Raw genomic sequence first — 25,484 nt, forward strand, 5'->3', positions numbered from 1 at the left:
TCCGAGCTCCCCTGAAGTCCTTCATCACATTCCATCTTTGTCTATCATAAAGTACCACATTACCAATCTGCCAGAATATTTCCCTTCGACACATGTTCAAAGGTAGTTGGTTTAAGAACTCATACTATTTTCCGTGAGGGATAGAGTTCCTAAAACCCTACATATTCTGAGACTTTCTGTAAGCTTGAAGAACAAAAAGGAAAAAGAATACATATTACAGTGCTTCAACCTTCAATACATTTTTTTTAATATTTTTAAATTTTTATTTATTTTTGAGAGACAGAGAGAGACAGCATGAGCGGGGGAGGGGCAGAGAGAGAGGGAGACACAGAATCCGAAGCAGGCTCCAGGCTCTGAGCTGTCAGCACAGAGCCCGACGCGGGGCTCGAACCCACGAACTGAGAGATCATGACCTGAGCCGAAGTCGGACGCTCAACCGACTGAGCCACCCAGGCGCCCCCAGTACATTTCTAAACAACAAAGAGGAAAGCTTAGGATCACAAACGATACCAAAACTCAATGAACGTAAACTAAATGTATACATTTCATTAGTAGTCATATTGTGAGTAAACACCAGAATTTTTGAAGAATTCCTGCACCTCAAAAACCAAATTCATCAATGAATATCTATGAGATGTTACGATGCTCTTCCTTCTAGACCACGCTGCATATGAGTAAAAACTACCCGTGTGGTGGCCACACTAGCATACCTAACACCACGGCCACGTTCACCACACACACCGTCTCAAGGAGAAAACTACTGAACGTTCCCTAGAGATCATCAGAAACTTTCCAAAAGTGAAGAAAAATGTAAATTGTAACTTAAGGGCTATAACATGAATCCTTTTATTCAAATTATGAAACATTTCAAGGACACAAAAAGGTGAAGTGATTTTAATAATCCATTCAACTTTACCAAATCTTGGCATTTAAAAAAAAAAACCCGAATTCCTTTTTTTTTTTTTTTTAAAGAAACAACATATTACAGAGACACAGCTGAAGCTGCTGCCCTCCCTCTATTATGAAAGGTAAAAAGCACTCTCAGACTCTGCTGGTGACGACACAATTATACACCCGTTAAAAATACAGATAATTATTTTTGCCTATTTAAAAAATATTTAAGTTTATTGATTTTTGAGAGAGACAGAGTGTGAGTGGGGGAAGGGCAAAGAGAGACGGAGACAGAATCTGAAACAGGCTCCAGGCTCTGAGCTGTCAGCTCAGAGCCAACTGTGGGGCTCGAACTCACAAACCGTGAGATCGTGACCTAAGCCCAAGTCAGGCGCTTAACGGACTGAGCCACCCAGGCGCCTCTATTTTTGCCTAGTTTAAACTTTGTGCATGTTATTGTATTGTCCATATACTTTTTCAGCTTACCTTTTTCAGTTTTATTTATGAGATTTGTCCACATCTTTCTTTCATTTGTTTATTTAAATTCAAGTTAGTTAACATACAATGTAGTATTGGTCTCACGACTAGAACCCAGTGAGTGATTCATGACTTCTATACAACACCCAGCACGCGTCCCAACAAGTGCCCCCCTTAATGTCTGTCACCCATTTAACCCATCCCCCTGCAAATCTCCCCTCCAGCAACCCTCAGTTTGTTCTGTGTATTTAAGAGTATGGGACTCTTATAAGAACCAATACATTTTCAACCTAGTTCGTCGTTTTTACTTACTGTATACTGTTCCACCCTATGGACATGTTACAATTTAATTTTCCAACCTCTTGTTGACTTTTAGGTTTCTTGCCACCGTAGGACACTGGAAAAGGCTGTGAAACAAACAACCCTGTTTCTGTGTACAACCGTACAAGGATACACTCCTCATGAAAAGATTTATTGCTGTGCTATGTACATCTTCAGCTTCTCTGGACAGTACGAAATTGCACTCCCAAGTGATTACACCACTTCACCCAGGAGGATTCCTGCTGGCCTCTATCTTCACCAACAACTCTTACTGGCAGACTTACATTTTTGCCAACCTGAAGTATATGAAACTGACTCATTTTAACCTTCATTCTATTCATCAACATTCAGTGTGAGCATCTTTTCCCGAGATTACGGACCCTTCTAGTTTCTTCTTCTGTGAAGTAACTCTGCATAGACTACACCCATTTTGTCTTGTCTTTTCCTTTTTATGTGTAGTCTATTTTTCATAAGCTGGATGCTAACCTTAAGAAAACTTTCCCTATAGCAAGGTCGCAAAGACAGCCACTTACATTTTCTTTAAAAATTTGTTCAAGTTTCCCTTTTCGTATTTTAGTCTTATGATGTAAGAAAAGAGACCTAACATCCAAATATCTTCCGAGAGGGGAATGGTTGAATAAAATGCAGCGCATGCACTATGAAGCACTGTTTTAAAAGTGAGGTGGGGGCAGGGGGACAAAGAGCCTATCTATAAATGACAATGAAGGGATCTCTGAGATACATTACAACACACACACACACACACACACACGGTACAAATGGGCTTATGCTATCCTTTAGTCTCAAGAAGGGAGAGAATATTTCAATGTCCACCAGAGGTCATTTTAGAATCAATGCAACATACCGACACAAAGGACGACCGTGCATCACATTTTCAGCCAGTCTGCTCAGGAACCAGGGCTTGCTGGAAAGGCCGCATCCCATGTTGCTCTCGCCACAGCCCCAGCAGCACGGCCCAGGCGCAGGGAGAAAAGAGTCACCCTGGATGGGCATGGAAGCCACCTTGGCTTAGAAGCTTGTAGCCCACAGGCACCAATCTCTCTTGTAACAACTCCACAGATGACAGGTTAGTCTTAGGTTTCCAGAAACACAGAGCTAGAAAGTTTACTGAAAGTCAAATTCTCACACAAAACAGGAAAGGGTTTTCTCAACCCTTCACCCACAGATAAATACGGGACCACTGGAGGGTAGGGGGCAGGTAGGTGAAATGAGATATAGAGATACAAGTATCTATAAAATAAATAGCACATAATACAAACGTTACACAAATAGAGATAGAGAGATAAATACACAGATATCATCTGTAGAGTAGACTGGAACTGAAGCCACTGTTCACTCTTCGTAGCACAAAAGGAACAGTTGGGTCATTGGTGTGTGTCTTCCATTATGAAAACCACCACTAATGAAATGTCTTCAAAAGAAAAAGAAATCTAATTCAAATCTGATCAAACCGTTAAGCCTATACAAGAAACACAGGAGCAACATTTTAAAGGACGCCACACTGTCTATGTTGTTTGCTAGATTCAATCAACAAAATCCAAATGTGGAAAGGCCTGTGAACCGTGACTGTTGTCCTTAATGGATTCATTTCAAGGACTAAAAAAATAAATACCAAAAAAAAAAAAAAGAGCGAGAATCTATAGATTTAAAGAGGATTAAGAGAGACAAATCAACATGAAATAGAAAGGAGATACACACACCTTGATCTGATCCCGATTCAAACAATCTAGAAAATAATAATTTATGAGCCAGTGTAGGGATCTCTGATATATGACTGTATTAAATACTTATTAATTGGTAGGTGTTAAATGATACTGGGAATGTATCTATTTTAAAAGGTTGCTTATCTTCTACAGATATAGATGAGTTACAAACAATACAATGTCTGCGTTTTGCTTCAAAATAACTCAGAGGCAGGAGTGTGTATAAATGAAGTACAAGTGAGAAGGGAGCAGAGATGAGACGACATTCACATGTACTGAAAATTGACGATGCGGATGTGGGCCAATTACATTATTCTCTCAGTGGTTTTCAGGCTTCACACTTCTTACTGAACACACACTCAGACCCACACACAATTATACATACACCCCCCATGCACGCACACACCCACGCATACCCCCACCCCCATACACACCCACACACACGCACACACACACAACCCCACCCCTCATCCAACACCCCCCACACACTAACCCCGTGCGCGCACGCACACACACACACACACACACACTCACTCACTCTGTGCACACCACAGACACACACACTCCAGTCCCCCCCTAAGAACCCAGGCTACAGCCCCATCACACTCACAGGAGCCCTTCAGATTTTCGTTTCATCTTCAGGGTTAGCTTCTGGATGTTTCTGTTACATTCCCAAAAAGCTCAGTTTTGTCTTTGTAAGGACTATCCAGCATTTGTAAGTTTTTACGGTGAGAGGGTTTGTGGGGTATCTACTCAGCCATACTGGTATACACAGATACCTTTTAAGACTCTGTTCTCGTTCTGTTCATATTTTCTTAGTTCCACAACCAGTCAGCTTCTACCAGACACCAGGACATCACAAGACACAGATTTTGCAGCTGGCATGATTCCTGGACCAAAGTAACAGAGCCACAACTTTCAACAACCCACAAATAACTTACTGTGGTTCCACGAATTTAAAAGATTACGAAAAGAAGAAAATAAGAATCTGCATGTGACCTCTAAGTATCCTGGTTGAAATTTTTAAAGATAGAAAAGTCAATCAAAAGGCATGATGGGACTGCAACCACGCACTTAATGCTGCTTGAAACCAAAACATTTTGGCAAATATGAGAGACACATAATCTGGATGCAATGTTACCACACTTTTTACCGGCACTGAGTCTATTTCCAAACATACGTACAACCACAGTGTCTTTTCTATGTAATCTATGAAGGAAAAAGAACTTTTTAAAAATGAGACTAACCTAGTAATTTTACTTAAAAGTTCTCCTCAAGGACTAATTAAGGAAGGCCATGCAAATGGCTTCAGCCATGAGCATGTTCTCCCTGGGAAAATAATGGCAAAAATAATTCTTAGATGGACAAGAGTGAGCTGTTGGGATAAATGGGGATACCTTAATGTGACGGAATGTGATTACCCTTTAAAAATAATACTGAAGTTATACTGACTTTGACACACATTCCTAACATGTCATTGGAAAGAAAAAATACAGATTACCAACAGTATGGAGTTAATCCAATTTCTACGAGAAGATTCTAACAGTATGTGTGTGTGGCAGCAGAGAGGAAGGAATATGTGAATGCATGTATACACACGTGTATACATGTGCATGTATCCAGGCACAAGTATGAATTTGAAAGGGATAAAAGATCAGAATTTTTACAGAGTTTAGCTCAGGGAGGTAAGCACTCCAGTCCTCCATATGCTATACATTCTGAATTTTCTATGCTAAACATATAAACCCCAAAATTCATAAAAGTTATAAATATAACCTAGTAAAAATAAATTAGGATAGCATTACCTACTTTAAGTTTCCTGATATTATAATTAAGGGAAATTGCAATGACCTCACCCAACATCTTTCTCCCCAATAAAACAGCAGGAAATACATTTATGAACTCCCAAACTCCTCCAGCCCCTGATCTTGAAGATTTACAGGATACATTAACAGCCTGGAAGAACCAGAAAAATAACATTAAAACAGCAACGACAAACAAAAAAGTTTAATAAGGCAAGGATGAATACCTAACCTACATGGTTTGTCTTACATCCATCCAGTCACACCTTCCAGAAGTCTCTTGTTCTGAACTGTGAAAAAGTTATCAACTCCCTAACTCTACCAATGATGTAAGAGTTACACACGAAGTACCATTTACCAATGGTTCAAAAAGTGTCCTCACATATTTGGGGAGAAAAAAAATGGAAAAACTATTTATCATTTTTTGTTTTGCTCAATTTCTGCAGTTACTGGAATATTCATAACACCTGATTTGTGATTCAAGGGAGTCCCCTGTCACCATGGCTGTGATCACTCACTTTTCCCATCACAGTGTATGCAACTAACACTTGTTTTGGATAAAGGAATATTCTGCCATTTAGCACATTGATCGGAAAGACAATCCTTTTGAAGACGATGACACAAAATAAAAAAACAGTGAATCCATGTGGCTGCTGGATAATGGTCGTGTAAAGACAATGATACAAAAGTAGCTAATGCTGGTGACAGGGAAACTGAACAAATTCCTTCAGCATACTGACACCCACTTGAGAACACGAGCATGATTCCGAAGGGGATAATAATCTGGTTAGTTTAGTTTACGATGAGAACTTGGCTACAGTTACATAATCCAAATGGAGAGTCAGGTTAATTGCTAACTGCAAATAACTATGAAAACATGCAGAATGCTAATAATCCCAAACTCCACGTTTTATTAGAAGAAAAACATAGCATGTCTCTATTGGCTGCTGGTTAAATTGTAAGTGATTAGTACTGTCATCATCTACCTTTCTAGAGAATAGTCTAGCACTATCTACGCAGGGCCTTCTAAATGGGCTAATACGCAGGGCTAATACCTGTGTTAATCTATTATCGGTGAACACAAAGAGGGATACAACAGGATGTTCACTACATCGGAGTCAGTGGAAACCAACAATGAGAGGCAAATGGTTCAACAGTGGGGAAAGAATTAAACTGTTGGAAAGCCATGAAATGAAAAATTATACAATGTTTTTTAATGTTCTTGGAGAATATTTAATGACAACCTACTATCGAGATAAATCTACACATTTTGATCATAATTTTATAAATGTGTACATAAAACACATAGACACACAGACAAAAGACTAAAGAGACCGACCAGGCTGTTAACAGTAATTATCTCTGGGCAGTGAAATTACAGCTGATTTTGTCTCATTCTCTAGTTTCTTCTATTTTCTACCCTAAACAGTAATTTCTTGCAATTAAAAGGAATAGCACGAATGCCTTTGGGGACTGATTTTCAACTTTAAAGAGATAATGATATACAGGCGATGGCCCCCAAAAAGAGTATGTGCAGTTGTCCTTCTGTTCAACCGGAAGGAACCCACCCAGTATGTGTTCCCAGGTCCCCTCCTCGTCCACTCATTCTAACCGGTCAACAAGCAAACGCTCAGGACAGAAACTCAACTTAGCAATAGGAAGGTTGGTAAATCTGCCCCTGAAACACACATGTGTATTTCTTTAATGCGCTTTTAAGTAAAAACACAACTATGGCCACTCTGTCAAAATCTGTGAAGAAGGCTAGTATCACAACCCTACATGAGCGAGGTCTCCTGCCTGTCCCAGCCTCTTCCCACTGGCCTCCCTTCTCCCCAGCCCCTCCCCTCCACCAACTCACTAGGTTCAGGTCTGGGGACCTTCTTTCTCTTTCCAGATCCTCCCGCTTCACAGGGAAGCTCAACTACAAAGTTCTTCCCCCAGAACTTCACAGGGCAAACTCTTTCTTGTCATTTAGGGCTCAGCTGGAACAGCACCTCCTCAGAGGCCTTCCCTGACTCCCTCCCCCGCCACCCCCCCCCCCCAGGTAATGAGATCTGGCTCCATTCCCTGCACACTGCCTATTGCAGACACCCTGTGCTCTTAAGAGCATTAACACTATCCAAAATCGCTCCACATCCTTGTTTGTCTGGCATGAGTATTAGCTCTGGCACTTATGCCCTCTATGAACCTGACAAAACTACCCAGCACTCTCAGTTTCCTCCGCAAACACCCCAGGATTGCAAGTCACTAAGTGATCCATGGTAAATGTTCAATAAATGGTAATTCTTTTCAATTAACAAAAAAAGAGCGTTATATTTTAAATGAGAATTCACTGCATATTACTGACCTGCCATGGAACCATTTTAAGAATGAAAGGTCAAGAGAGAGAAGATGCACTTTTTCCTATTCTCCACACTAAGGACAACTAAAAATCCTGGACATTGTATATAAAACAAATGTGAGGTGACTCTGAAAGAGAGAGAAGACAGGTCCTGAGGATCAACATGGCAATGAGTTCACTGGGTTTTCTCTTTGCCTCAGATATCCCAGATTGGGCGCTAGGTAATCCAGGAGCCTAGAAACACCAACAGGCACAAGACACAAGAAAGGCCAGCTCTCTCAAGCCAAAGGACCAAGAAAGGGGCAGCCCAGAAAGATCTAAAACTTTCAAACAACAGCTACTCCACTCCAGCCAAACACCATGGGAAACCACGGCCCCACCCCTATCAGCAAAGTGAGGAGCCTGGACTCCAACCCCACACAGAGCCAACACGCTCCCCGCTAGGGCAATTCCAGAAGAGAGCAAGTAGAGAGCTGGTGATAACATCCCAACCTGGCAGTAACAGCAGCCATTCGCCCCAACCCTGGCGTCAGTACACATCACGTGGGGAGCCTGGGCCTCCACCCATCAGTAGCAGTAAGGAGGTGCCCTTCCCTCCCCCTGCCAAGACGGCATCAGAGAAGGGAGCGGGAAGCCTGTACCTTTAGCACCTGCCACCAGGAATGGGACTCACACCCCCCACCTACAGTGCCAGGGGAGACAGGCCTGAGGAGCACTCCCCACTCCCACCAGGGGGCCATCAGGGGAGGCCTGGTGGCAAGTGTGGACTCCCACAGCCCAGCAGTAAGGAGGGGCCCTCCATGCCCTTAGGGTGCAACAGAATTCCACCGGAGAACCTGGATTTCCACCCCAATACGGCAGGCACCAGACACAGCCCTCCTCCTCTGCCAGTTCCACGTCAGAGGAGGCCTACTCCCACAGATTTAAACAAAACCCAGAGTCTTCAAACACAACAACCTAAATGTTTAACGGGCAGAGTTTCAGTTTTCCAAGATGACAATGTTCTAGAGTGAATATACTCACCACTACTAACTGTGAACTTAAAGATGGTAAAGAGGGTAAATTCTGTATCATGCGATTTCCACCACAATAAATTTTTTCAGTAACAATGCTAACGAAAATCAAAAGATTACTTACCATTCAATACATTTCATTGTTCAACCATTCATTTTGTTAGAATATGTGGAATATTAGTTGTGTGTCATAAAAACAATTATAAAAATCATATTCGTCAATGCATACTATTTTATTACCTTTGTGAAATATCATACTTGAAATGAAATCAATCCATGCCTGTGCTCAAGGTGGGGAAAAAAACCCAATTGCTAAAACTCTTGGCCTCTCTTATCACAGTTTACACAGTAAAACTACTCAAGCGGTGCTTTTCCTAATAATGTAACAATACTTAATGACTTGGAAAATTTAATAGCAAAAATTAGATACAGAGACTGTTAGAAAAAAAATATGTGTCTCTGAGGCTCCAGCTCCTTAGCAGAATCTGAAGGAGAGTGATCAGAGTAAAGGTAAGAGGGAGTTTACTCTCCATCTTGACTTTGACAGATCAAGTTTACTACGTCAATCAATGATTCTTACTGACATTTCAACTTACATTACAAAAACCAGAATTTAACGTGCAGACCTTAACACAGAAGAACCAAGGCAAAGAGTATATCTAAGTGGTTCCACTCTATACTTGTTAGTGCCATTGCCCTTACTGTGTTCTCAAAACTCCAATATGACCAGTATCTCCCCTCTAAAAAAGGATGATCAGTCCAGTAAATTTCAAGAACGCCACACACTACATTCCCCCTGTGAAGATTCATAATACACATGAGCATATAAAACCCTGGGAAAGGCTGTACAATTATAAAAAGATCTTTTGCTTTGACTCCAAGCTTTCCAAACACGTATATACCACCACGGTCCGCTTTTTCTACCTGGTAACACCTCACTCAACACTAAATTTCTAGGACAGGGCTTCTCAAATCATAAAGTTCAAACAAACCACCTAGAGATCTCATTAAAATGTAGATTCGGATTCAGCAGGCCCGAGATGGGGCCCGAGGGGCTGCGTATCCAACCCCCTCCCAGCTGATACCCAGGCTTCTGGTTCGCGGATCACTCTGTAGCAGGCACCAAGAGAAGACACATTGAGGAAGGCTACAGAAGAGACTTCTTTAGAGCCCTGCGGTTTTGTGATCGGAACTGAATATTTAAAAACTCTACTGTATATAAAATAAAGGAATCTCAAAGGATTAGAAGGAAACTAAGTTAAAACAGGAGACAAAGAGCTGTCCAGGTGCTTTGTATTAGCCGAGTATTAGGCAAGTCCAAGTAAGCAGAGAACATAAAGGGACTCTCCCCAAAGAAGGCAAAGCACATGGGGAAAGAGACGGGGGCTGAGGAGAAGGAGGCATAAAAAATATTAGCATAGAAGAAAGACTCATAAATTTTCTAACTTTCCATTACGAAAATGGGATATGCAGGCAGAGCCATTTACTGGATTTCTACTTTAATCACTAAAAGACTCTTACAATATCTTCAGATAAATGGCCTGTGGTACAGAGGTTTGGCAAAGTTCAAAAAGGTCCCCTGAGATGAAAAATAAATTCTACAGAGACGATATTACTTGTTTTCTCCTGCAATCGTAATGGTTCAACAACAATTCGTAAAGTACAGTAATACGTGAAGTATAAGTCAAACCTTTTCTTGGATTAACCTCTGAAGATGAATCCCACAAGACAACATTGAAGTGAATAAGGTCAACATGTACTGCTGAACTTTGCAGATGGCTGAGGCCAGGGAGTTTATTACTGCATTCAGTCCCACCTTCTCAATAACACTCTGGAAGGCAGTGGGAGAATGGCGAGTGATTCTACACAAGGCCTGCAAAGACAAGAGAACAGATCTGTCAGACAACTCCAAGTGCATTAACCAGGGCTCGGGACCATCACGCTTCTGTACCAAGGAGCAGAGGCTACTTACCTTGCTCCTTTACTACTCATTCTGGCATAACAAAGTCAGAAAATTTCAGCATATTCAAACATGAAACAGTAATCCAGACACCCATAAAAACTAAAGTTGTTATAAGATAACAGAGACTCTTACGATAAGCATGCAAATTATAAAGGGTTAACTGCAATGACAAACTAACTTGTAAGCTGATATAGAAAAACTTCCCTTGAAGTAATAAAAAACATAAAGAGCCTTCTTTTTGCAGACACTAAACTAAGGGGTGAAAAAATACCCATAAAAATAAATAACATTTATTCTTTAGCATGTGAAAAATGATTATCTCAGACTATCTGAATACTATCACATTTAATTCTCCCAATAACATAAGAAAGGTATTATCGCTTACCTATTTTATAGACAATGGAACTAAGGCATAGAATATTTAAGTTACTTGCCCAAAGGCATATAGCTGGTCAGAGGCAAAGCTGGAATTCAAACCAAGATAATCAGACATCTGAGCTTTTCCTAACTCACTCACGAACTGTTAGAGATGAGACATATTTATAAAGTAATAGAATTTAATGAGCACCATAACAGAAGTGAGCTCACTGAATTCGTTTGGAAAAGAAGATAAAGCAGTCGACAACGGCTACGTAGGAAGATGATCTCGAGCCAGTTTTTGAAGGGTAGGGGGGAAGTGGACCAGGTGGAAAAGTAAGCAAATTCTAGCCAGGACCTAACTGTGAGACCTAAAACTATAAAAACCCTTGAAGAAAACACAGGCAGTAATTTCTCCGATATCAGACACAGCAACATTTTTCTAGATATGTCTCCTGAGGCAAAGGAAACAAAAGGAAAAATAAACTGTTGGGACTACATCGAAATATGAAGTTTCTGCACAGCAGAGGAAACAATCAACAAAACAGAAAGACAACCTACAGAATGGGAAAAGATACTTGCCAATGACCTCTCTGATTAAGGGTTAGTATCCAAAACATATAAAAAACTTATACAGCTCAACACCTAAAAAAACAAACTAAAAAATGGTCAGAAGACACGAACAGATCTATCTCTAAAGGAGACATCCAGATTGCCAACAGACACATAAGATGCTCAACTTCACTCCTCGTCAGGGAATTGCAGATCAAAACCACAACGAGGTATCACCTCACCCGTGTCAGAATGGCTAAAATCAAAGATATAAGAAAAAACAGGAGTTGGCAAGGACGTGGAGAAAAAAGGAACCCTCTTGCAATGTTGGTGGGAATGCAAATTGGTGCAGCCACTGTGGGAAAACTGTACGAAGGTGCCTCAGAAAGCTAAAAATAGAACTACTTTATGATCTAGTAATCACACTATTGGGTATTTACCCAAAGAATACAAAAACACTAATTCAAAGGGATCCACGCACTCCTATGTTGACTGTAGCATTATTTACAACAGGCAAGATATGGAAGCAGCCCAAGTGTCCACTGACTGATGGATGGATAAAGATTTGGTACACACACACACACACACACACAGGAATATTATTCGGTCACAAAAAAAGAATGAAATCTTGCCATTTCCAATGACATGGATGGAGCTAGAGAGTATAATCCTAAGTAAGATAAGCCAGTTAGAGAAAGACAAATACCATATAATGTCACTCATATGCAGAATTTAAGAAACAAATCAGCAAAGGGAAAAAAAAAAAAAAAAAGGAAAGAGAGACAACCAAGGAAGGGGGTAGGGGAATGGGGATTAAAGAACACACTTATCATAACGAGCACTGAGTAATATACAGTTGAGTCACTACATTGTACACCTGAAACTAATACCACAGTATATGTGAACAATATGTATACTGGAATTCTTAAATATTAACTTAAAAATAAATTCTAGCCAGAGAGAAGAGAACACGTGTTCACATGGAGACACAGAGAAGCAGAGCGTGTTTGAAGAAGGGGAAGTTGATGCTTTGATAACATACTTCAGGTGGAGGAGGAAAAGCCATCAGTAGGAAAGGAGAAAATGTGATGATTCATCTAGGAAAGCAGGATGGAGCCAGAGATGCTCTACCAAACCGGGACTTAGGAATTTTGTGCCAAAAGCCATCAATGGGAAGACCTCAGAAGCTTTTAAGCAAAAAGGATGGCCATATTCTGGGCATATATGGGCGACTCCAAAGAGAAATAAACCTAAGCCAGAAACAGTTTTACAAAAGCATTCATTGTCATTAATGTCCTATAACTTCCTTCCTTCTGATTTATATGTTAAACAGATCTATATAACCTTGATCAATGAAAAGATCAAATATGAGATGAATGGTTACAAATATGTCAAAAGAAAAGCAAAGGGGAAGGGAAAAGATAAAGACTTCAAAAATATTTTCGACTTCTTGAAACTCTCAGGGAAATGGTGGCTACCAGGGGCCCAGGGGAGCGGAAGATGGGAAAATGTTGGTCAACAAGTACAAACTTCCAGTTTCATGAGTAAGTTCTGGGAATCTAATGTATATCATGGTGATTACAGTTAATAATATTGTTGTATATATGTGAAAGTTGTTAAGAGAATAAATCGTAAATGTCCTCACCACAAAAAAGAAATGGTAATCATGTGATGTGATTCAGGGGTTAGCTAACACTATGGCGGTAAACATTTTGCAATATATATTGTGTATCAAATCAACACGTGATACATCTTAAGCTTACACAGTGTTATGTCGATGACATTTCGATAAAGCTAGAAAACAATAATCACTGACTCTATTTCAAACATATACCAAGGATCTGTAATCATTTACAGATAGCCATATCAGAATGAAATACCCAGAAAAAAAATCAATCTCTACTTTGGCCACCTTTCAAATTGTATTTCATTCTCTCCTCGTCCTTCCATGGGAGTTACAGATGGCTAAGTTAGACATGATGGTTTGGAAACCATTAAAGTACAGTTCTTGAAGTCTAAAGCCCAAATCGTGTATGTTTCAGTAGAAAAGTAGACACTAATATCTGAAAACAGGACTACAAAAAATAAATTCACTAAAAACAAAGCTAGCTCTGAATCCAGAACATGAAAGTTTTTAAGACTCATTTAAGGGCTCCTGGGTGGCTTAGTGGGTTAAGCATCTAACTCTTGATTTCAGCTCAGGTCATGATCTCAAGGTGGTCATGGGATCCAGCCCCATGTCGGGCTACACACTCATAGTGCAGTACCTTCTTGAAATTCCCTCTCTCCCTCTCTCCCTCTCTCTCTCCATCTCTCTCTGCCCCTCCCCTGCTTGTGCAGGTGCATGCATGCACTCTGTCTCAAAATAAATAAACCTAAAATAAAACTCATTTATAAGGTATGTAAGAAGATTGCTGTATACAAAATCAAAACAGAATTATTTCATTACTTAATCCAAGACTTAAAAAAAAAAAAAACATTTTTGAAGTTTATTTATTGAGAGACAGAGAGAGACAGAGACAGAGACAGAGAACCTGAGCAGGTTCCATGTTGTCAGCGTGGACAGCGACATGGGGCTCCGTCTCACAAACTGTGAGATCATGACCTGAGCCAAAATCAAGAGTTGGGACAGGTAACCAACTGAGCCACCCAGGTGCCCCAAAAGAGCATTTTAAATGGAGTTCCTAAAGGTCATGCTACCATCAGAACTTTTGAGCAAGATTAAGGGTTCTCCCAACAGAGACCTCAAGACACAAAAGACTAAGTGTCACTGGCATTTTAAAAACCGTTAGAGCAGCTCTCACAGCAAAACTGACTTTCTATCAGTACAAAATCCCCACCTGATCATAATGAGGATATTTCTTGGTAAAAGATTTGTCCAGACTACTTCTAAATGTATTCAAACCAATATGAGGGCAACTAGAATGTCTCATCTTCAGAATGCGGCTCAGAAGCCTAACAGACTTTCCATTTTAAAAAGCTCATGCAGAAAATAACCTTTAACCCTCCACTTCTGGATATCAAACACAGTTGAGAGCTTCATGAAGGCTCAGTAGCACATTAGTGCTTGTATTTTCTGAATCAAAAAAATCAAATCTCAACTCTGATCTTCAGTGATCTGGTTCTGAAATACTTACTTATTAAAATAGTGCTTGAGACTACATTTCAAGACTGGGAAAAAAAACACTTCTAGTCCAAAATTCACTTCAAAACATGCTTTAAAAAGAACACTGTGTTACCTCCAGAATTCTTGACAGTCTGCATCATGAAAGCAATTTCTAAGAAATAGACTAAGTCAAAAGTGGAGGCCATACCTCTATTACAAACTTGGACAGAATCACCATGGAATAAAAACTTTAAAAACGATTTCTAGTTTGCCTTTTGAATGTTGTTGTTGTTTTTTTTTAACGTCCTATCAAAATTACCTTGGGAGCTTTTCTAAACTACACACATTCTCATCTGATTCCTAAAGAGATCTTATGATATATCACAATAGGGGCAAGGAGTGTATAAAGTGGAGGAAGTTGTCAGTGTTGCTTGAAAAGCTCCCTGCCAACCCCAGTGAAAACCACCATGCTATAGGATTCTTCACTTTTTACCCCCTTCATCTCAGCCCATTAGTAATTATGTTTACTCCAGTTATCTCTCTCATAGTCTCCATCTTACTCGATCTAACTCTACGGGCTTCTCTGGTTCCCACTATGGTTAACAGAGAGAGAGATTCCCTATAACCCTAATTCTAGTGATTGTTTTTATCCAATCAATACATTTCCTAAGTCAGGTCCACTCCACCCAATAACCAATCCCTAAGCCAAGGAGGCATTCCTGAGTGGGAAGGTATAAGGGAATCTCTGGGACCAAGAGATGACCAGGAGAACTGGGTGAGAAATGGGTAAGAAAATCAGTGACAAAGGCAGCAGACACAGACTGTTGTAAGAGGACGAGAAGCAGACTGGCGCCCCAACACTGGGTACCTTTCTTCTCCAGCCAGAGCTCATGCATTCCTCTGGTTAATAGAGACCTACCAAGTACCGATCACATGTGCTGAGGAAGGGCACAAGAGGGAAAGGGCTCCTACCTTCCAGGAGTAATACTAATGGGGAAAAATCGTGCTTACATACATTACATAAATACAGCTATAGTCATCGCTATGAGCAAAACTACAAAGAGATTCGAGGGGCCAGGAGATGTGCTACCAGAGGGACGCCTGGGTGGCTCAGTCAGTAAAGCACCCAACTTCAGCCCAGGTCATCGTCTCATGATTCATGAGTTCAAGCCCCTCGTTGGGCTCTGTGCTGACTGCTCAGATAGCTAAGGTAACTAATTTATGTAGCAAGATGTGTTACCTGCTTAAATAACAAATATTGCCCTGAAAGTGAAAGCACTCACCAATTCTGAACTTCTGTTTGTGCCAATCCTTTAAGAAAAATGGTGGAAAGCTGTTGAAAAGTTGCAGCAGAGAAGAGAGAGGAGACATGATTTCATGAAGTGCACTCTGTGTGGACAGTGATGTCGGTGGGGCAAACTGACCGTGGGAAGACCAGTGAGGAAGCCACTCCAGTGGGCCAGGAGAAAGATGGCGGGGGCTGGACTATGGCGGCAGCAACAGAGTTGCAGGGAGAGGCAGATGGGGCCAGACGGAGACTTAGGAATGAGCATCCCAGGACAGGTTAAGTAGCTGCATGTGAGCACGGAAGTGGAAGGAGTTAAGAGAAGAGACCCTTCGTTTTCCCTAATCCACCTCCTCTACCTTCCCCTCCCAAGGTTCAGTATGTCAGAGTCTGAGGAGAGGGGGCAGTGAGGGGAAAGGGGCAACCCTGTACAAGTGGCAGTGACAAGGAAGACAGAGGATGACACAGCGGAGGTGGCCAGAGGGGATGGGCCTGTTTACAGAATAAATTCACTGAGTGAACAAATCAGTATAGATACTGAGAATAACAGAAACCAGGTTTGTCTCTGAGAAAGGATTTACAAACACGGAAAATGAGAAGGCCAGAAAGAATCTTAAGGTATTGGATTAAAATCGGAAGTGTCGATGTGAAAGTGTGAGTTTTGTTCCACATACGTACAATGATACACACACACAGATGCATTTGTAAATGTATGTTTATGTATGGATATATTTTTTCCAAGTCTGAATTTTAAGAAGGCCTAGAAACAAAGACACCTCATAGCAGTAAGCACAAAGAGCACTCGGATCCTGTCCTCTAAATACCAAAGGTTCCCCGAAGAAATGATTGATTCCAGAGCTAGCGGAGAGCAAGTACAAATTAAGCCAGGACATTGTGTGGTGTCAGAAGATAATGAAGGGCTCAAACAATGATAGAAATAGGACCACAGAACACAGAAGCCGGCTTGAAGAGATGACACTGGCCAGACCTAGGAGGACTTCAGCATCCAAACAAACAATGCAAATAACAGAAGCAGGAGTGTCACATTAAGACCCACTGAAGTTATTCATCACAATAATGGTAGAAATACGTACATACACATGTGTGGGAGAACGGAAAGAGCTTCCTCACGATAGAGTGCCAAAAAATACCAAAGGCCTGTGTTTCCACAGCTCATGAGGTAGGATTTTCACATTTTTAAAGAGGTGTAGAAAACAAAACAGAAAGAATGTGTAACAGAGACCGTACGTGGCCTACAAAGCCCAAGATATTTATTATCTGATCCTTTTACAGAACGTGTTCGTCAACCTCTGACAGAGAAGGAATAATATACACAGATGATCCTCGCACGGCAGCCCTCCTCAACGTTGCTGGGGGGGCTTCATGAGGAAGCGGCACACAGACCCGGCTGGAGCCTCCCCTACAAAACCAAAGCCCCATATTCTGTAAAACTGTCAAGGACGTGAAGTACAAAAAAAAGACCGAGGAACTGTTTTGTACTGGAAGAGGTTCAAGAGATAGAAAAACAATACACAACACAGGATACTGAATAAGAGCCTGGAGCTAAGGTAAGTGAGAATTCTGGGGGACGACTTGAAAAATTCCACTGAAAATTTAATGATTCAGAAAAGTGCTAGAACAAAATATAAGAGGGGCACCTGGCTGGCTCAGCTGATTAAGCATCCAACTCTGGATTTCGGCTCGGGTCACGATCTCACGGTTTGTGGGACAGAGCCCCACATGGGCTCTGCACCGACAGCACAGAGCCTGCTTGGGATTCTCTCTCTCCCTCTCTCTGCCCCTCTCCCACCGCGTGCTCTCTCTCAAAAAGTAAATAAATAGACCTATTTTTCAGTTAAAAAAAATATATGTATATACCCCAAAACGAACGTGTGAAATTTAATAGCTCAGGTAAAGAAAGGGCTAGAAGGCACACAACTTGGGCGGGAACTGGGAAAAACTTAACCAAGAAAAGAAACCATGCTCAAGTATAAAGATGAACATGACATAAACCCAACAGAGGCGCCTGTCAGTTAAGCGTCCAACTCTGGATTTCGGCTCAGGTCATGATCTCGCGGTTCATGAGTTTGAGCCCTTCACCAGGTTCTGTGCTGACAGCTCGGGGCCTGGAGCCTTCTACGGATTCTGGATCTCCCTCTCTCTCTGCCCTGCCCCCACTCATGCTCTTTCTCAAAAATAAACAAACATTCAAAAATAATAATAAAAGAAAATAACATAAACCCAATCAAAGGAAGACTTTTTTCTAAGGGCCAGGATTAAAACGGATGTTCTAAGTAATACCCAGAGGCCTCACGGAAGTTCCCTGATATACTTTGTAAGCTCCCTCTGACAGTCTTTCCATAAATACTAATAACGATAATTTAGGGTTCTTTTCTATCATTTTGAAATTATACGGCTCCAGAAGCACATGTGTGTGTGTATGTGAAAGAGAGACAGACAGATGCTCCATATCCTTTGCTTAATGACATTCAGTAAGCAGAACTGTTAGCCCTTAATCTTCAGAATTCCATTGGTCAATTTAAGATAAGAACTGGAAAATATCCACAAATACCCTCAGGATTTAGCAACTTGAAAGCCAGTGGAGATCTCAGCAAGATCAGCCTCACATTGGGTTAAAGAGGAAACGGGCCAGAAAGGAGGAATAGTTGGTAACAATAACTCTTTTTATTACTTTGTTTTTTAATGGTTGTTTTTGAAGGAGACAGAGATAGAGCGTGATTGGGGGAGGGGCAGAGAGAGAGGGAGACCCAGAATCTGAAGCAGGCTCCAGGCTCCGAGCTGTCCGCACAGAGCCTCACAGGAGCTTGAACTCACGGGCTGTGAGGTCATGACCTGAGCCGAAATCGGATGCTTAACCAACTGAGCCACCCAGGCGCCCCTATAGCAGTAACTCTTTAAAGGAGTATGGCCACGAAGGGAGATACGCAGCCCAGAGACACTTTGATATGTTTGTATTTGTGTTTTTTTTTTTTAATGGGGTAAAGAATACACGAATGCTGATTAGAAGGATCTAGTAGAGAAGAGGGTTAAAGATTTAGGAAAGAGGGGTGCCTGGGTAGCTCAGTCAGTAAAGCGTCTGACTTTGACTCAGGTCATTATCTCACACACGGTTCATGAGTTCGAGCCCCACATCGGGCTCTGTGCTGATAGCTCAGAGCCTGGAGCCTGCTTCGGATTCTGTCTCTCTCCCTTGCTCTCTGGCCCTCCCCCACTCACGCTCTCTCTCTCTCAAAAATGAAGAAACATGAAAAAAAATTATAAAAATAAAAATCAAAGGACTCAAGAGAGAGGAAAAAATTAGCATTTGAATGAGATTCCTAAGGAGCGAACAGGAAGAAGACGTGAAGAAACATGGGAGAGATCTGTCTCTGCAGGAGAAGGGACAGTTCATCAATCGTAACAGGAGGGAAAGACAGCTCAGGTGTGGATGTAAACAGGTCTACAGATGTGGCAGACAGACACTGGGATAATTACCACTGGAGGTTGATTTTCTCTGCCAAGTATGGGGGAAAGTCATTTACTGAGGATGCAGGAGAAAAATGTGGGTTGGAGGTTTAAGGGAAGAAAACAAGGGACCAAAGGGAGAGGTGCAACAACGAGCAGGCAACAGAAAGATGAGACCGGTGATCAAAAAGAGTATTTTCATAAATCATATGAGCAAGGGTTGTATTTGTTTAACAGACTGTTAAATTGATACAACCATGTTAACACATCTTCATACATAATTATCTTCTACACCAAGTCACTACAACCATGTGAGCAAAGAAGTAGACAACCAATCAAAATATAAAAGCTGCAAAACCACAGACGCCTGAACACTAACATGAATTCACTTTATAATTAATTCATGATAAATGCATTTAGCAGAAAATCTGAAAGAGGGAGCTCAGGAAAAGTCAGGGAACACTAAATGTAAACCAAAACAAATGCTGTACCCTACCCACTAGCACCCATTAGCACTTCCAAATGATTTTTAAAACCATTTCCCAACAGTCCCAAGGTTTTCCAGCCCCAGTTTTGAAAATTTTACTTTAGGAGAAAATTATTGTTCTCACCAAATATATTACTCTGATATTTCATTGTCCTACTTATCCGGTGAGATTTACTCTGTTCGTGGCATAATTCTTCAAATTCGGTGTTTAAATATACCCAGATATATCCCTAAAAGATGCTCCGCTTACCGATATTGCTGTTATCCTGAGAGAATCAACAGTGGAATGTCTGAATAAGAACCATAAAACGGGTCCAATTTCTCCTGTAATAAAGCCCTGGGCCTGAGCAGAAAAGGTAGTGCAGACATTTTCAATAATCTTTGCTGCCATGTGATTCACAACACGTTCTTCCTAGAGAAGGAAAGAGAGAAGAATAAAAGGGAGTTATTTAGGGGTTCCTGAGTAGCTGAGTCGATTAAGCATCCAACTTCGGCTCAGGTCATGATCTCACGGTTCATGAGTTCGGGTCCTGTGTCGGGCTCTACGCTGACAGCTCAGAGCCTGGAGCCTGCTTCGGATTCTGTGTCTCCCTCTCTCTCTCTGCCCCTCCCCCACTCATGCTCTGTCTCTCTCTCTCTCTCTCTCTCAAAAATAAACATTAAAAAATATTTTTAAAAAAGGGGGGAGTTATTTACCAAAAGATATATACATACATATCATTTCTACACAACCACTGCAGATAAAGGCCTGATAACAAGAGTCTTTCATCTGACCCTGCGTGTTTTATGTATTTCAGTAGGTGTAATCATTCCCTTAGGCTATTATGAAATTATTACAATTTAATCACTAAACCAGTTTAATCATTTCATCACTAAAATCTAGCATAACATAATTTTAATATATTTTAAAAAGACTGACTGGAAAACCGTATGGAGGTTCCTCAGAAAGTTAAAAACAGAACTACCTATGATCCAGCAATTGCCCTAATAGGTATCTACCTCAAAGACACAAAAACAGTGATTCAAAGGAAGACATGCACCCCCATGTTTCTAGCAGCACCATCAACAATAGCCAAAGTATGGAAAGAGCCCAACTGTCCATTGACTGATGAATGGATAAAGAAGATGTGGTATACACACACACACACACACACACACACACACACCCAAATTACCCATCAAAAAGAATGAAATCTCGCCATGTGCAATGATGTGGATGGGGCTAGAGAGTAATGCTAAGCTAAATAAGTCAGTCAGAGAAAGACAAATACCATATGATTTCACTCCTATGTGGAATTTAAGAAACAAAACAGACGGACATGGCAGGGTTAGGGGTGGGGGGTTAAGCCATGAGACAGACTTTTAATTATAGGGAACAAACTGAGGATTACCAGAGGGGAGGTGGCCAGGGAGACAGGTAGGACAGGGTGATGAGGACTAAGGAGGGCACCTGGGATGAGCACCAGGTGTTGCACGTAAGTGATGACTCACTAAATTCTACACCTGAAACGATTACGCTGTATGGTAACTAACTGGAATTGAAATGAATACTTAAGGAAAAAAATTTGTAAAGGCTGAAACCATCTGAAACATATGCAGTATGAGCAGAATGTAAAAATGAAGAGAATTTTAAAATCTGAAGGACGAAGCAAAACAAGCTTCAGGAATCACTCAGGGCTGGGAGTATTAGTGTAGCAATCAGCCAAAGAGCATTTAAAATACAAGGCAATGTCTTAGGAAAGGTATTGCCTCTGTGGTGTGATACCAGACTAAAGGCTACTCCAGGCTGTCGTAACAATGCTTAAAAGCTAGCCTCAAAAAGGATCAAACTGCTTCCACGTAACTTGGATGAGTTCAAGAAAAAGCACACAAGCACTTTAAAAAAAAACAAACTTTTTTTTTTAAATAAAATCTTTAAAAAAGAATACAAACACTCCAGCACCTAACAATATAAAAAGCACAAACAATGTCCAACATCCGCTTAATATGGCCACACACGCGAAGACACAGAAAAACAGGACTCCTAGGAAGAAAACTCAATCAGTAAAATGACACAGGTGACAGACTCAGAAGAAAAATATATTAAAATGGACAGTATAGTTTATACACTCAAGAAAGAAGAAGAAAGCATAGCATAAGCATGACAAAAAGGTGAAATCAGGGCGCCTGGGTGGCTCAGTCGGTTAAGCATCCAACCTCGAATTTTGGCTCAGGTCATGATTCCAGGGTTGTGGGATCAAGCCCACATCAGGCTTCGCACTGACCGTGCTTGGGGTTCTCTCTCTTCCATTCTCTCTGCCCCTCCCCCTGTGCACGCACACGCTCTCTCAAAATAAACTTTTAAGAAAGTGAAATAGAAGATACAAAAATGGCCTGAAAGGCTAGAAATTAGTCTTATAATGAAAAATACACTGAGTTCGATTAACAGATTAGACTCTGCAGATCCAATGATTAATGAACTTGAAGGCATGGCAATTAGCAATAAAAACTATCCAAACTAAGCACAGAATGAAAATTGGGGGGGGGGACAATGGAACAGAGCATCTTAGCATCAGTGAACCATATAGGACAACTTCAAACAACCTAATGTACGTGCAGTGAAAATCCCAAAGGTGACAGGAGTGGGGGAAGGTTGAAATACTGGCTGAAAAGTTTTAAATTCATAAAAACTGGTAACTGTCAATTTAAGAAATTCAATGAACCTCAAGAGGGAAGGAACAACAACAACAACAACAAAATCACACCAAGGCACATCATAAACTGCTAAAAAGCAGTACTAAAAAGAAATACTTAAAAGCAGCTAGAGTAAAAAGACACATTATGTAGAGAGGAAGAACAATAAGGTTGATGGGACACTTTTCATCAGAAAAGTAGATTCCAAAAGAAAGAAGATTCCAGAGCAAAGAGTATCTCCAAGGGATAAAGGTCATTTCACAAGAGATAAAAAAGTCATTCAACAAGAGAATATAACAATCCTAATTATTTATGCCCCTTAATAATGGAACTTCAAAATACCTGAAGCAAAACCTGATAAAACTGAGAGAATAGAAAAATCCACAATTTTAGCTGGGAAATTCAATACCCTCTACTCGGTCACTGACAGAACAAGAAGCCAGAAAGTCAGTAAGGATACAGAAAGATAACACTATCAACCAACTTCCACACTGACAGAATACTCAACAAAGGTAAAATACAATGTTTTTTTTTTCAAGATCACACAAAACATTACCATGTTACAGTATACACCGACCCATAAAACATCCCACGAAACTCTGTACTCATGAGTTAATTGGAGATGAGTCACAGACTTAAGTGGGAAAGCTAAGCCAAAAACCTTCTAGAAAAGATCATAAAGAGTATCTTAGCTATTTTGAGGTAGGCAAAGCTTTGTTAGGAAAAAGGCACTAAGAAAAAATTGTTAAATTAACACTCATAAAAATTGTAAATTTATCCTCATGACACCATTATTGCCTCATCGTGTCTTAGACTAGGAGGAAATGTTTACAATACGCACATACTGAATACCTGAATATTTTATGTAAGTTCTATGTCAACTGAAATATTGACAATTACATTAAAAATTCTATGTAGAATACAATCCCATGTTTGTTTAACAAGAACATACGCATATGTAAATATCTAAGTTAAAAAAAAAAGAGCATAGAAAGAGATAGATACAATACCTATTAACAATGAGTATAATAGGTGTGAGTTGTGGGGTCCAATAGTTCTATTTTAGACATTGCTTAAATTGTTACAGTACATACGTAAATTTTTTCAATCAAAAAATTATGTATTTTTCATGAAAATGCAAAAAAACGTAGGAAGATACTGAGTTATAGATCTAGGTTCAAACCATTCTACCAACTGTATACCCCTGGGCATTTTCACCTCTGTGCTTTAGCTTCTTCATCTATAAAAATAAGACACAAAGCAGTTTGGAAATTACATAACATACGCGGACACTTAACCTAGGTCATAAAAAATAGCATATTTTTTAAGTAATATATCTTTAACATGTTAGCTTCACTTCCAATTATTAGTATCACAAAGTATGAATTATAAGGCTGCTAGAAAAACAGTTTTAAAGTTACCTGAACTTCTTCAATGCTTCCTCCCCATTCCTGATGTTTCCTCCCTTGTGGCTAGAATATAACCCTTTCATCCTCTCTCTGTTCCTTTATTCATTATACCCAAGAGAAAAGAAAATGCTTCACCTAGTTGGTAAATTTGAAAACAATAAACAGCATGCCTAACCACTCAGCTCAACTCCTGCCCCTTTTTCCTTGAACCCAGGCCAATCCACACAGAGTCGTTTTCTCATATTCCCCATCTCAAGTCTTACCTAGAGAGGTACTCCACTTGGAAAGTGCATCTGTACCTGAGGGGTGCAAAGATTCCCTGAGGTGGGAGTGCAATATAAGGAAACCTACTTGCCCACAGATACCAAGCTATGTCCTCCACCCTCCCTAGCTCTCAGTACATCCATGTATGACATTTTGGTCTTTTATGCCTTGCTCTGTGTCTTCTCATTAGGTTCTGAAACCTTTGCCCTGCGATGTAGAGGTGGGGAGCAAAGTGCTATCTGGGGGGAAGAACTTTCTCAAATACCTTAACATGTGCTTTCTATCACAACCATCAGCCAAATCCTAGAGGACTCATTCCTATTACTTGAAAAACACCACTATTTTAGCACTCAGGTTGGAAAGGAGCCATGTGTCATCCCAGTGCTCTATAAACTCACTGAGGCTGTCAGGTCAATTCAACTTGCTACTACCTGAAACGAGCTATCCTGGTCCCTCTGAAATCCCCTGTGGGATGCAATACAAGCAGTAAGATTGGTGTTATTTTCTGCCTAATTAACTCTTCAGAAGGGATAACTGGACTGAACTAATATCCATCACTTAAATCAAAGACCTATTTCATCATATTATGAGGATAAAAGTTACGATGATTAGGAAATGATCCTATGAAAATAAGCCTATGATGATTATGCTTATTAATGAAGAGTTATACTCATTTTTAATAATGGTAAGTAGATCTAATAATGTATTGTGGGAAGTCTTAAAAAAAATTTCATTGCCAATGTTATTTTAGTCTGCATGCCTACTTCTTCAAAAAGGAGTATCAAAATTAACATCTAAAATATTGACATTAGGGGTGAGTGGGTGGCTCAGCCCATTAAACACCTGACTCTTGATTTTAGCTCAGATCATGATCTCACGGTTATGAGATCAAGCCCCACATCAGGGTCTGCGCTGGGCTTGGAGCCTGCTTAAGATTTCCTCTCTCTCTGTCCCTCTGCCTCTCCCCTCCTCAAAAAAATACTGACATTATTTTCACATTTGTTGGTTTAGCAAAACTGTGATCTTTCTTCTAAAGACTCCAAGGTATCTGGAGTTTATTTTCCCTGGTTTACTGTTTTAGTAACTCATTAAATCAAGAAAACAGGATTTCTATTTCTTACAATATAGTGGGCTAGATATCTGGACAACTCTATCCCTCCAAAACCAATCCAAATGCTAAATTTAAGATAAGAAAATAAACAAACCTTTTTTTTTTTTTTAATTTTTTTTTTCAACGTTTATTTATTTTTGGGACAGAGAGAGACAGAGCATGAACAGGGGAGGGGCAGAGAGAGAGGGAGACACAGAATCGGAAACAGGCTCCAGGCTCTGAGCCATCAGCCCAGAGCCCGAC

General features: G+C 40.5%; 1 protein-coding gene across 1 annotated transcript in view; it reads right to left on the reverse strand.

Annotated features, from left to right (window-relative positions):
- The window catches only part of ULK4 (unc-51 like kinase 4), a 566,226-nt gene that overhangs the window by 438,283 nt on the left and 102,459 nt on the right, over positions 1-25,484 (reverse strand). Inside the window, exons 16-17 of the mRNA XM_047099606.1 lie at positions 20,035-20,196; positions 10,260-10,442 (exon numbers count right to left, since the gene is read on the reverse strand). Coding sequence (XP_046955562.1) covers positions 10,260-10,442; positions 20,035-20,196 — 345 coding nt within the window. The remainder of the gene's footprint in view (positions 1-10,259; positions 10,443-20,034; positions 20,197-25,484) is intronic.

The sequence above is a fragment of the Lynx rufus genome, unplaced genomic scaffold (genome assembly GCF_022079265.1).
Source record: "Lynx rufus isolate CCGP_SWC_20201006 ecotype Redwood Valley unplaced genomic scaffold, mLynRuf1.p SCAF_5, whole genome shotgun sequence".
NCBI classification, from domain to species: domain Eukaryota; kingdom Metazoa; phylum Chordata; class Mammalia; order Carnivora; family Felidae; genus Lynx; species Lynx rufus.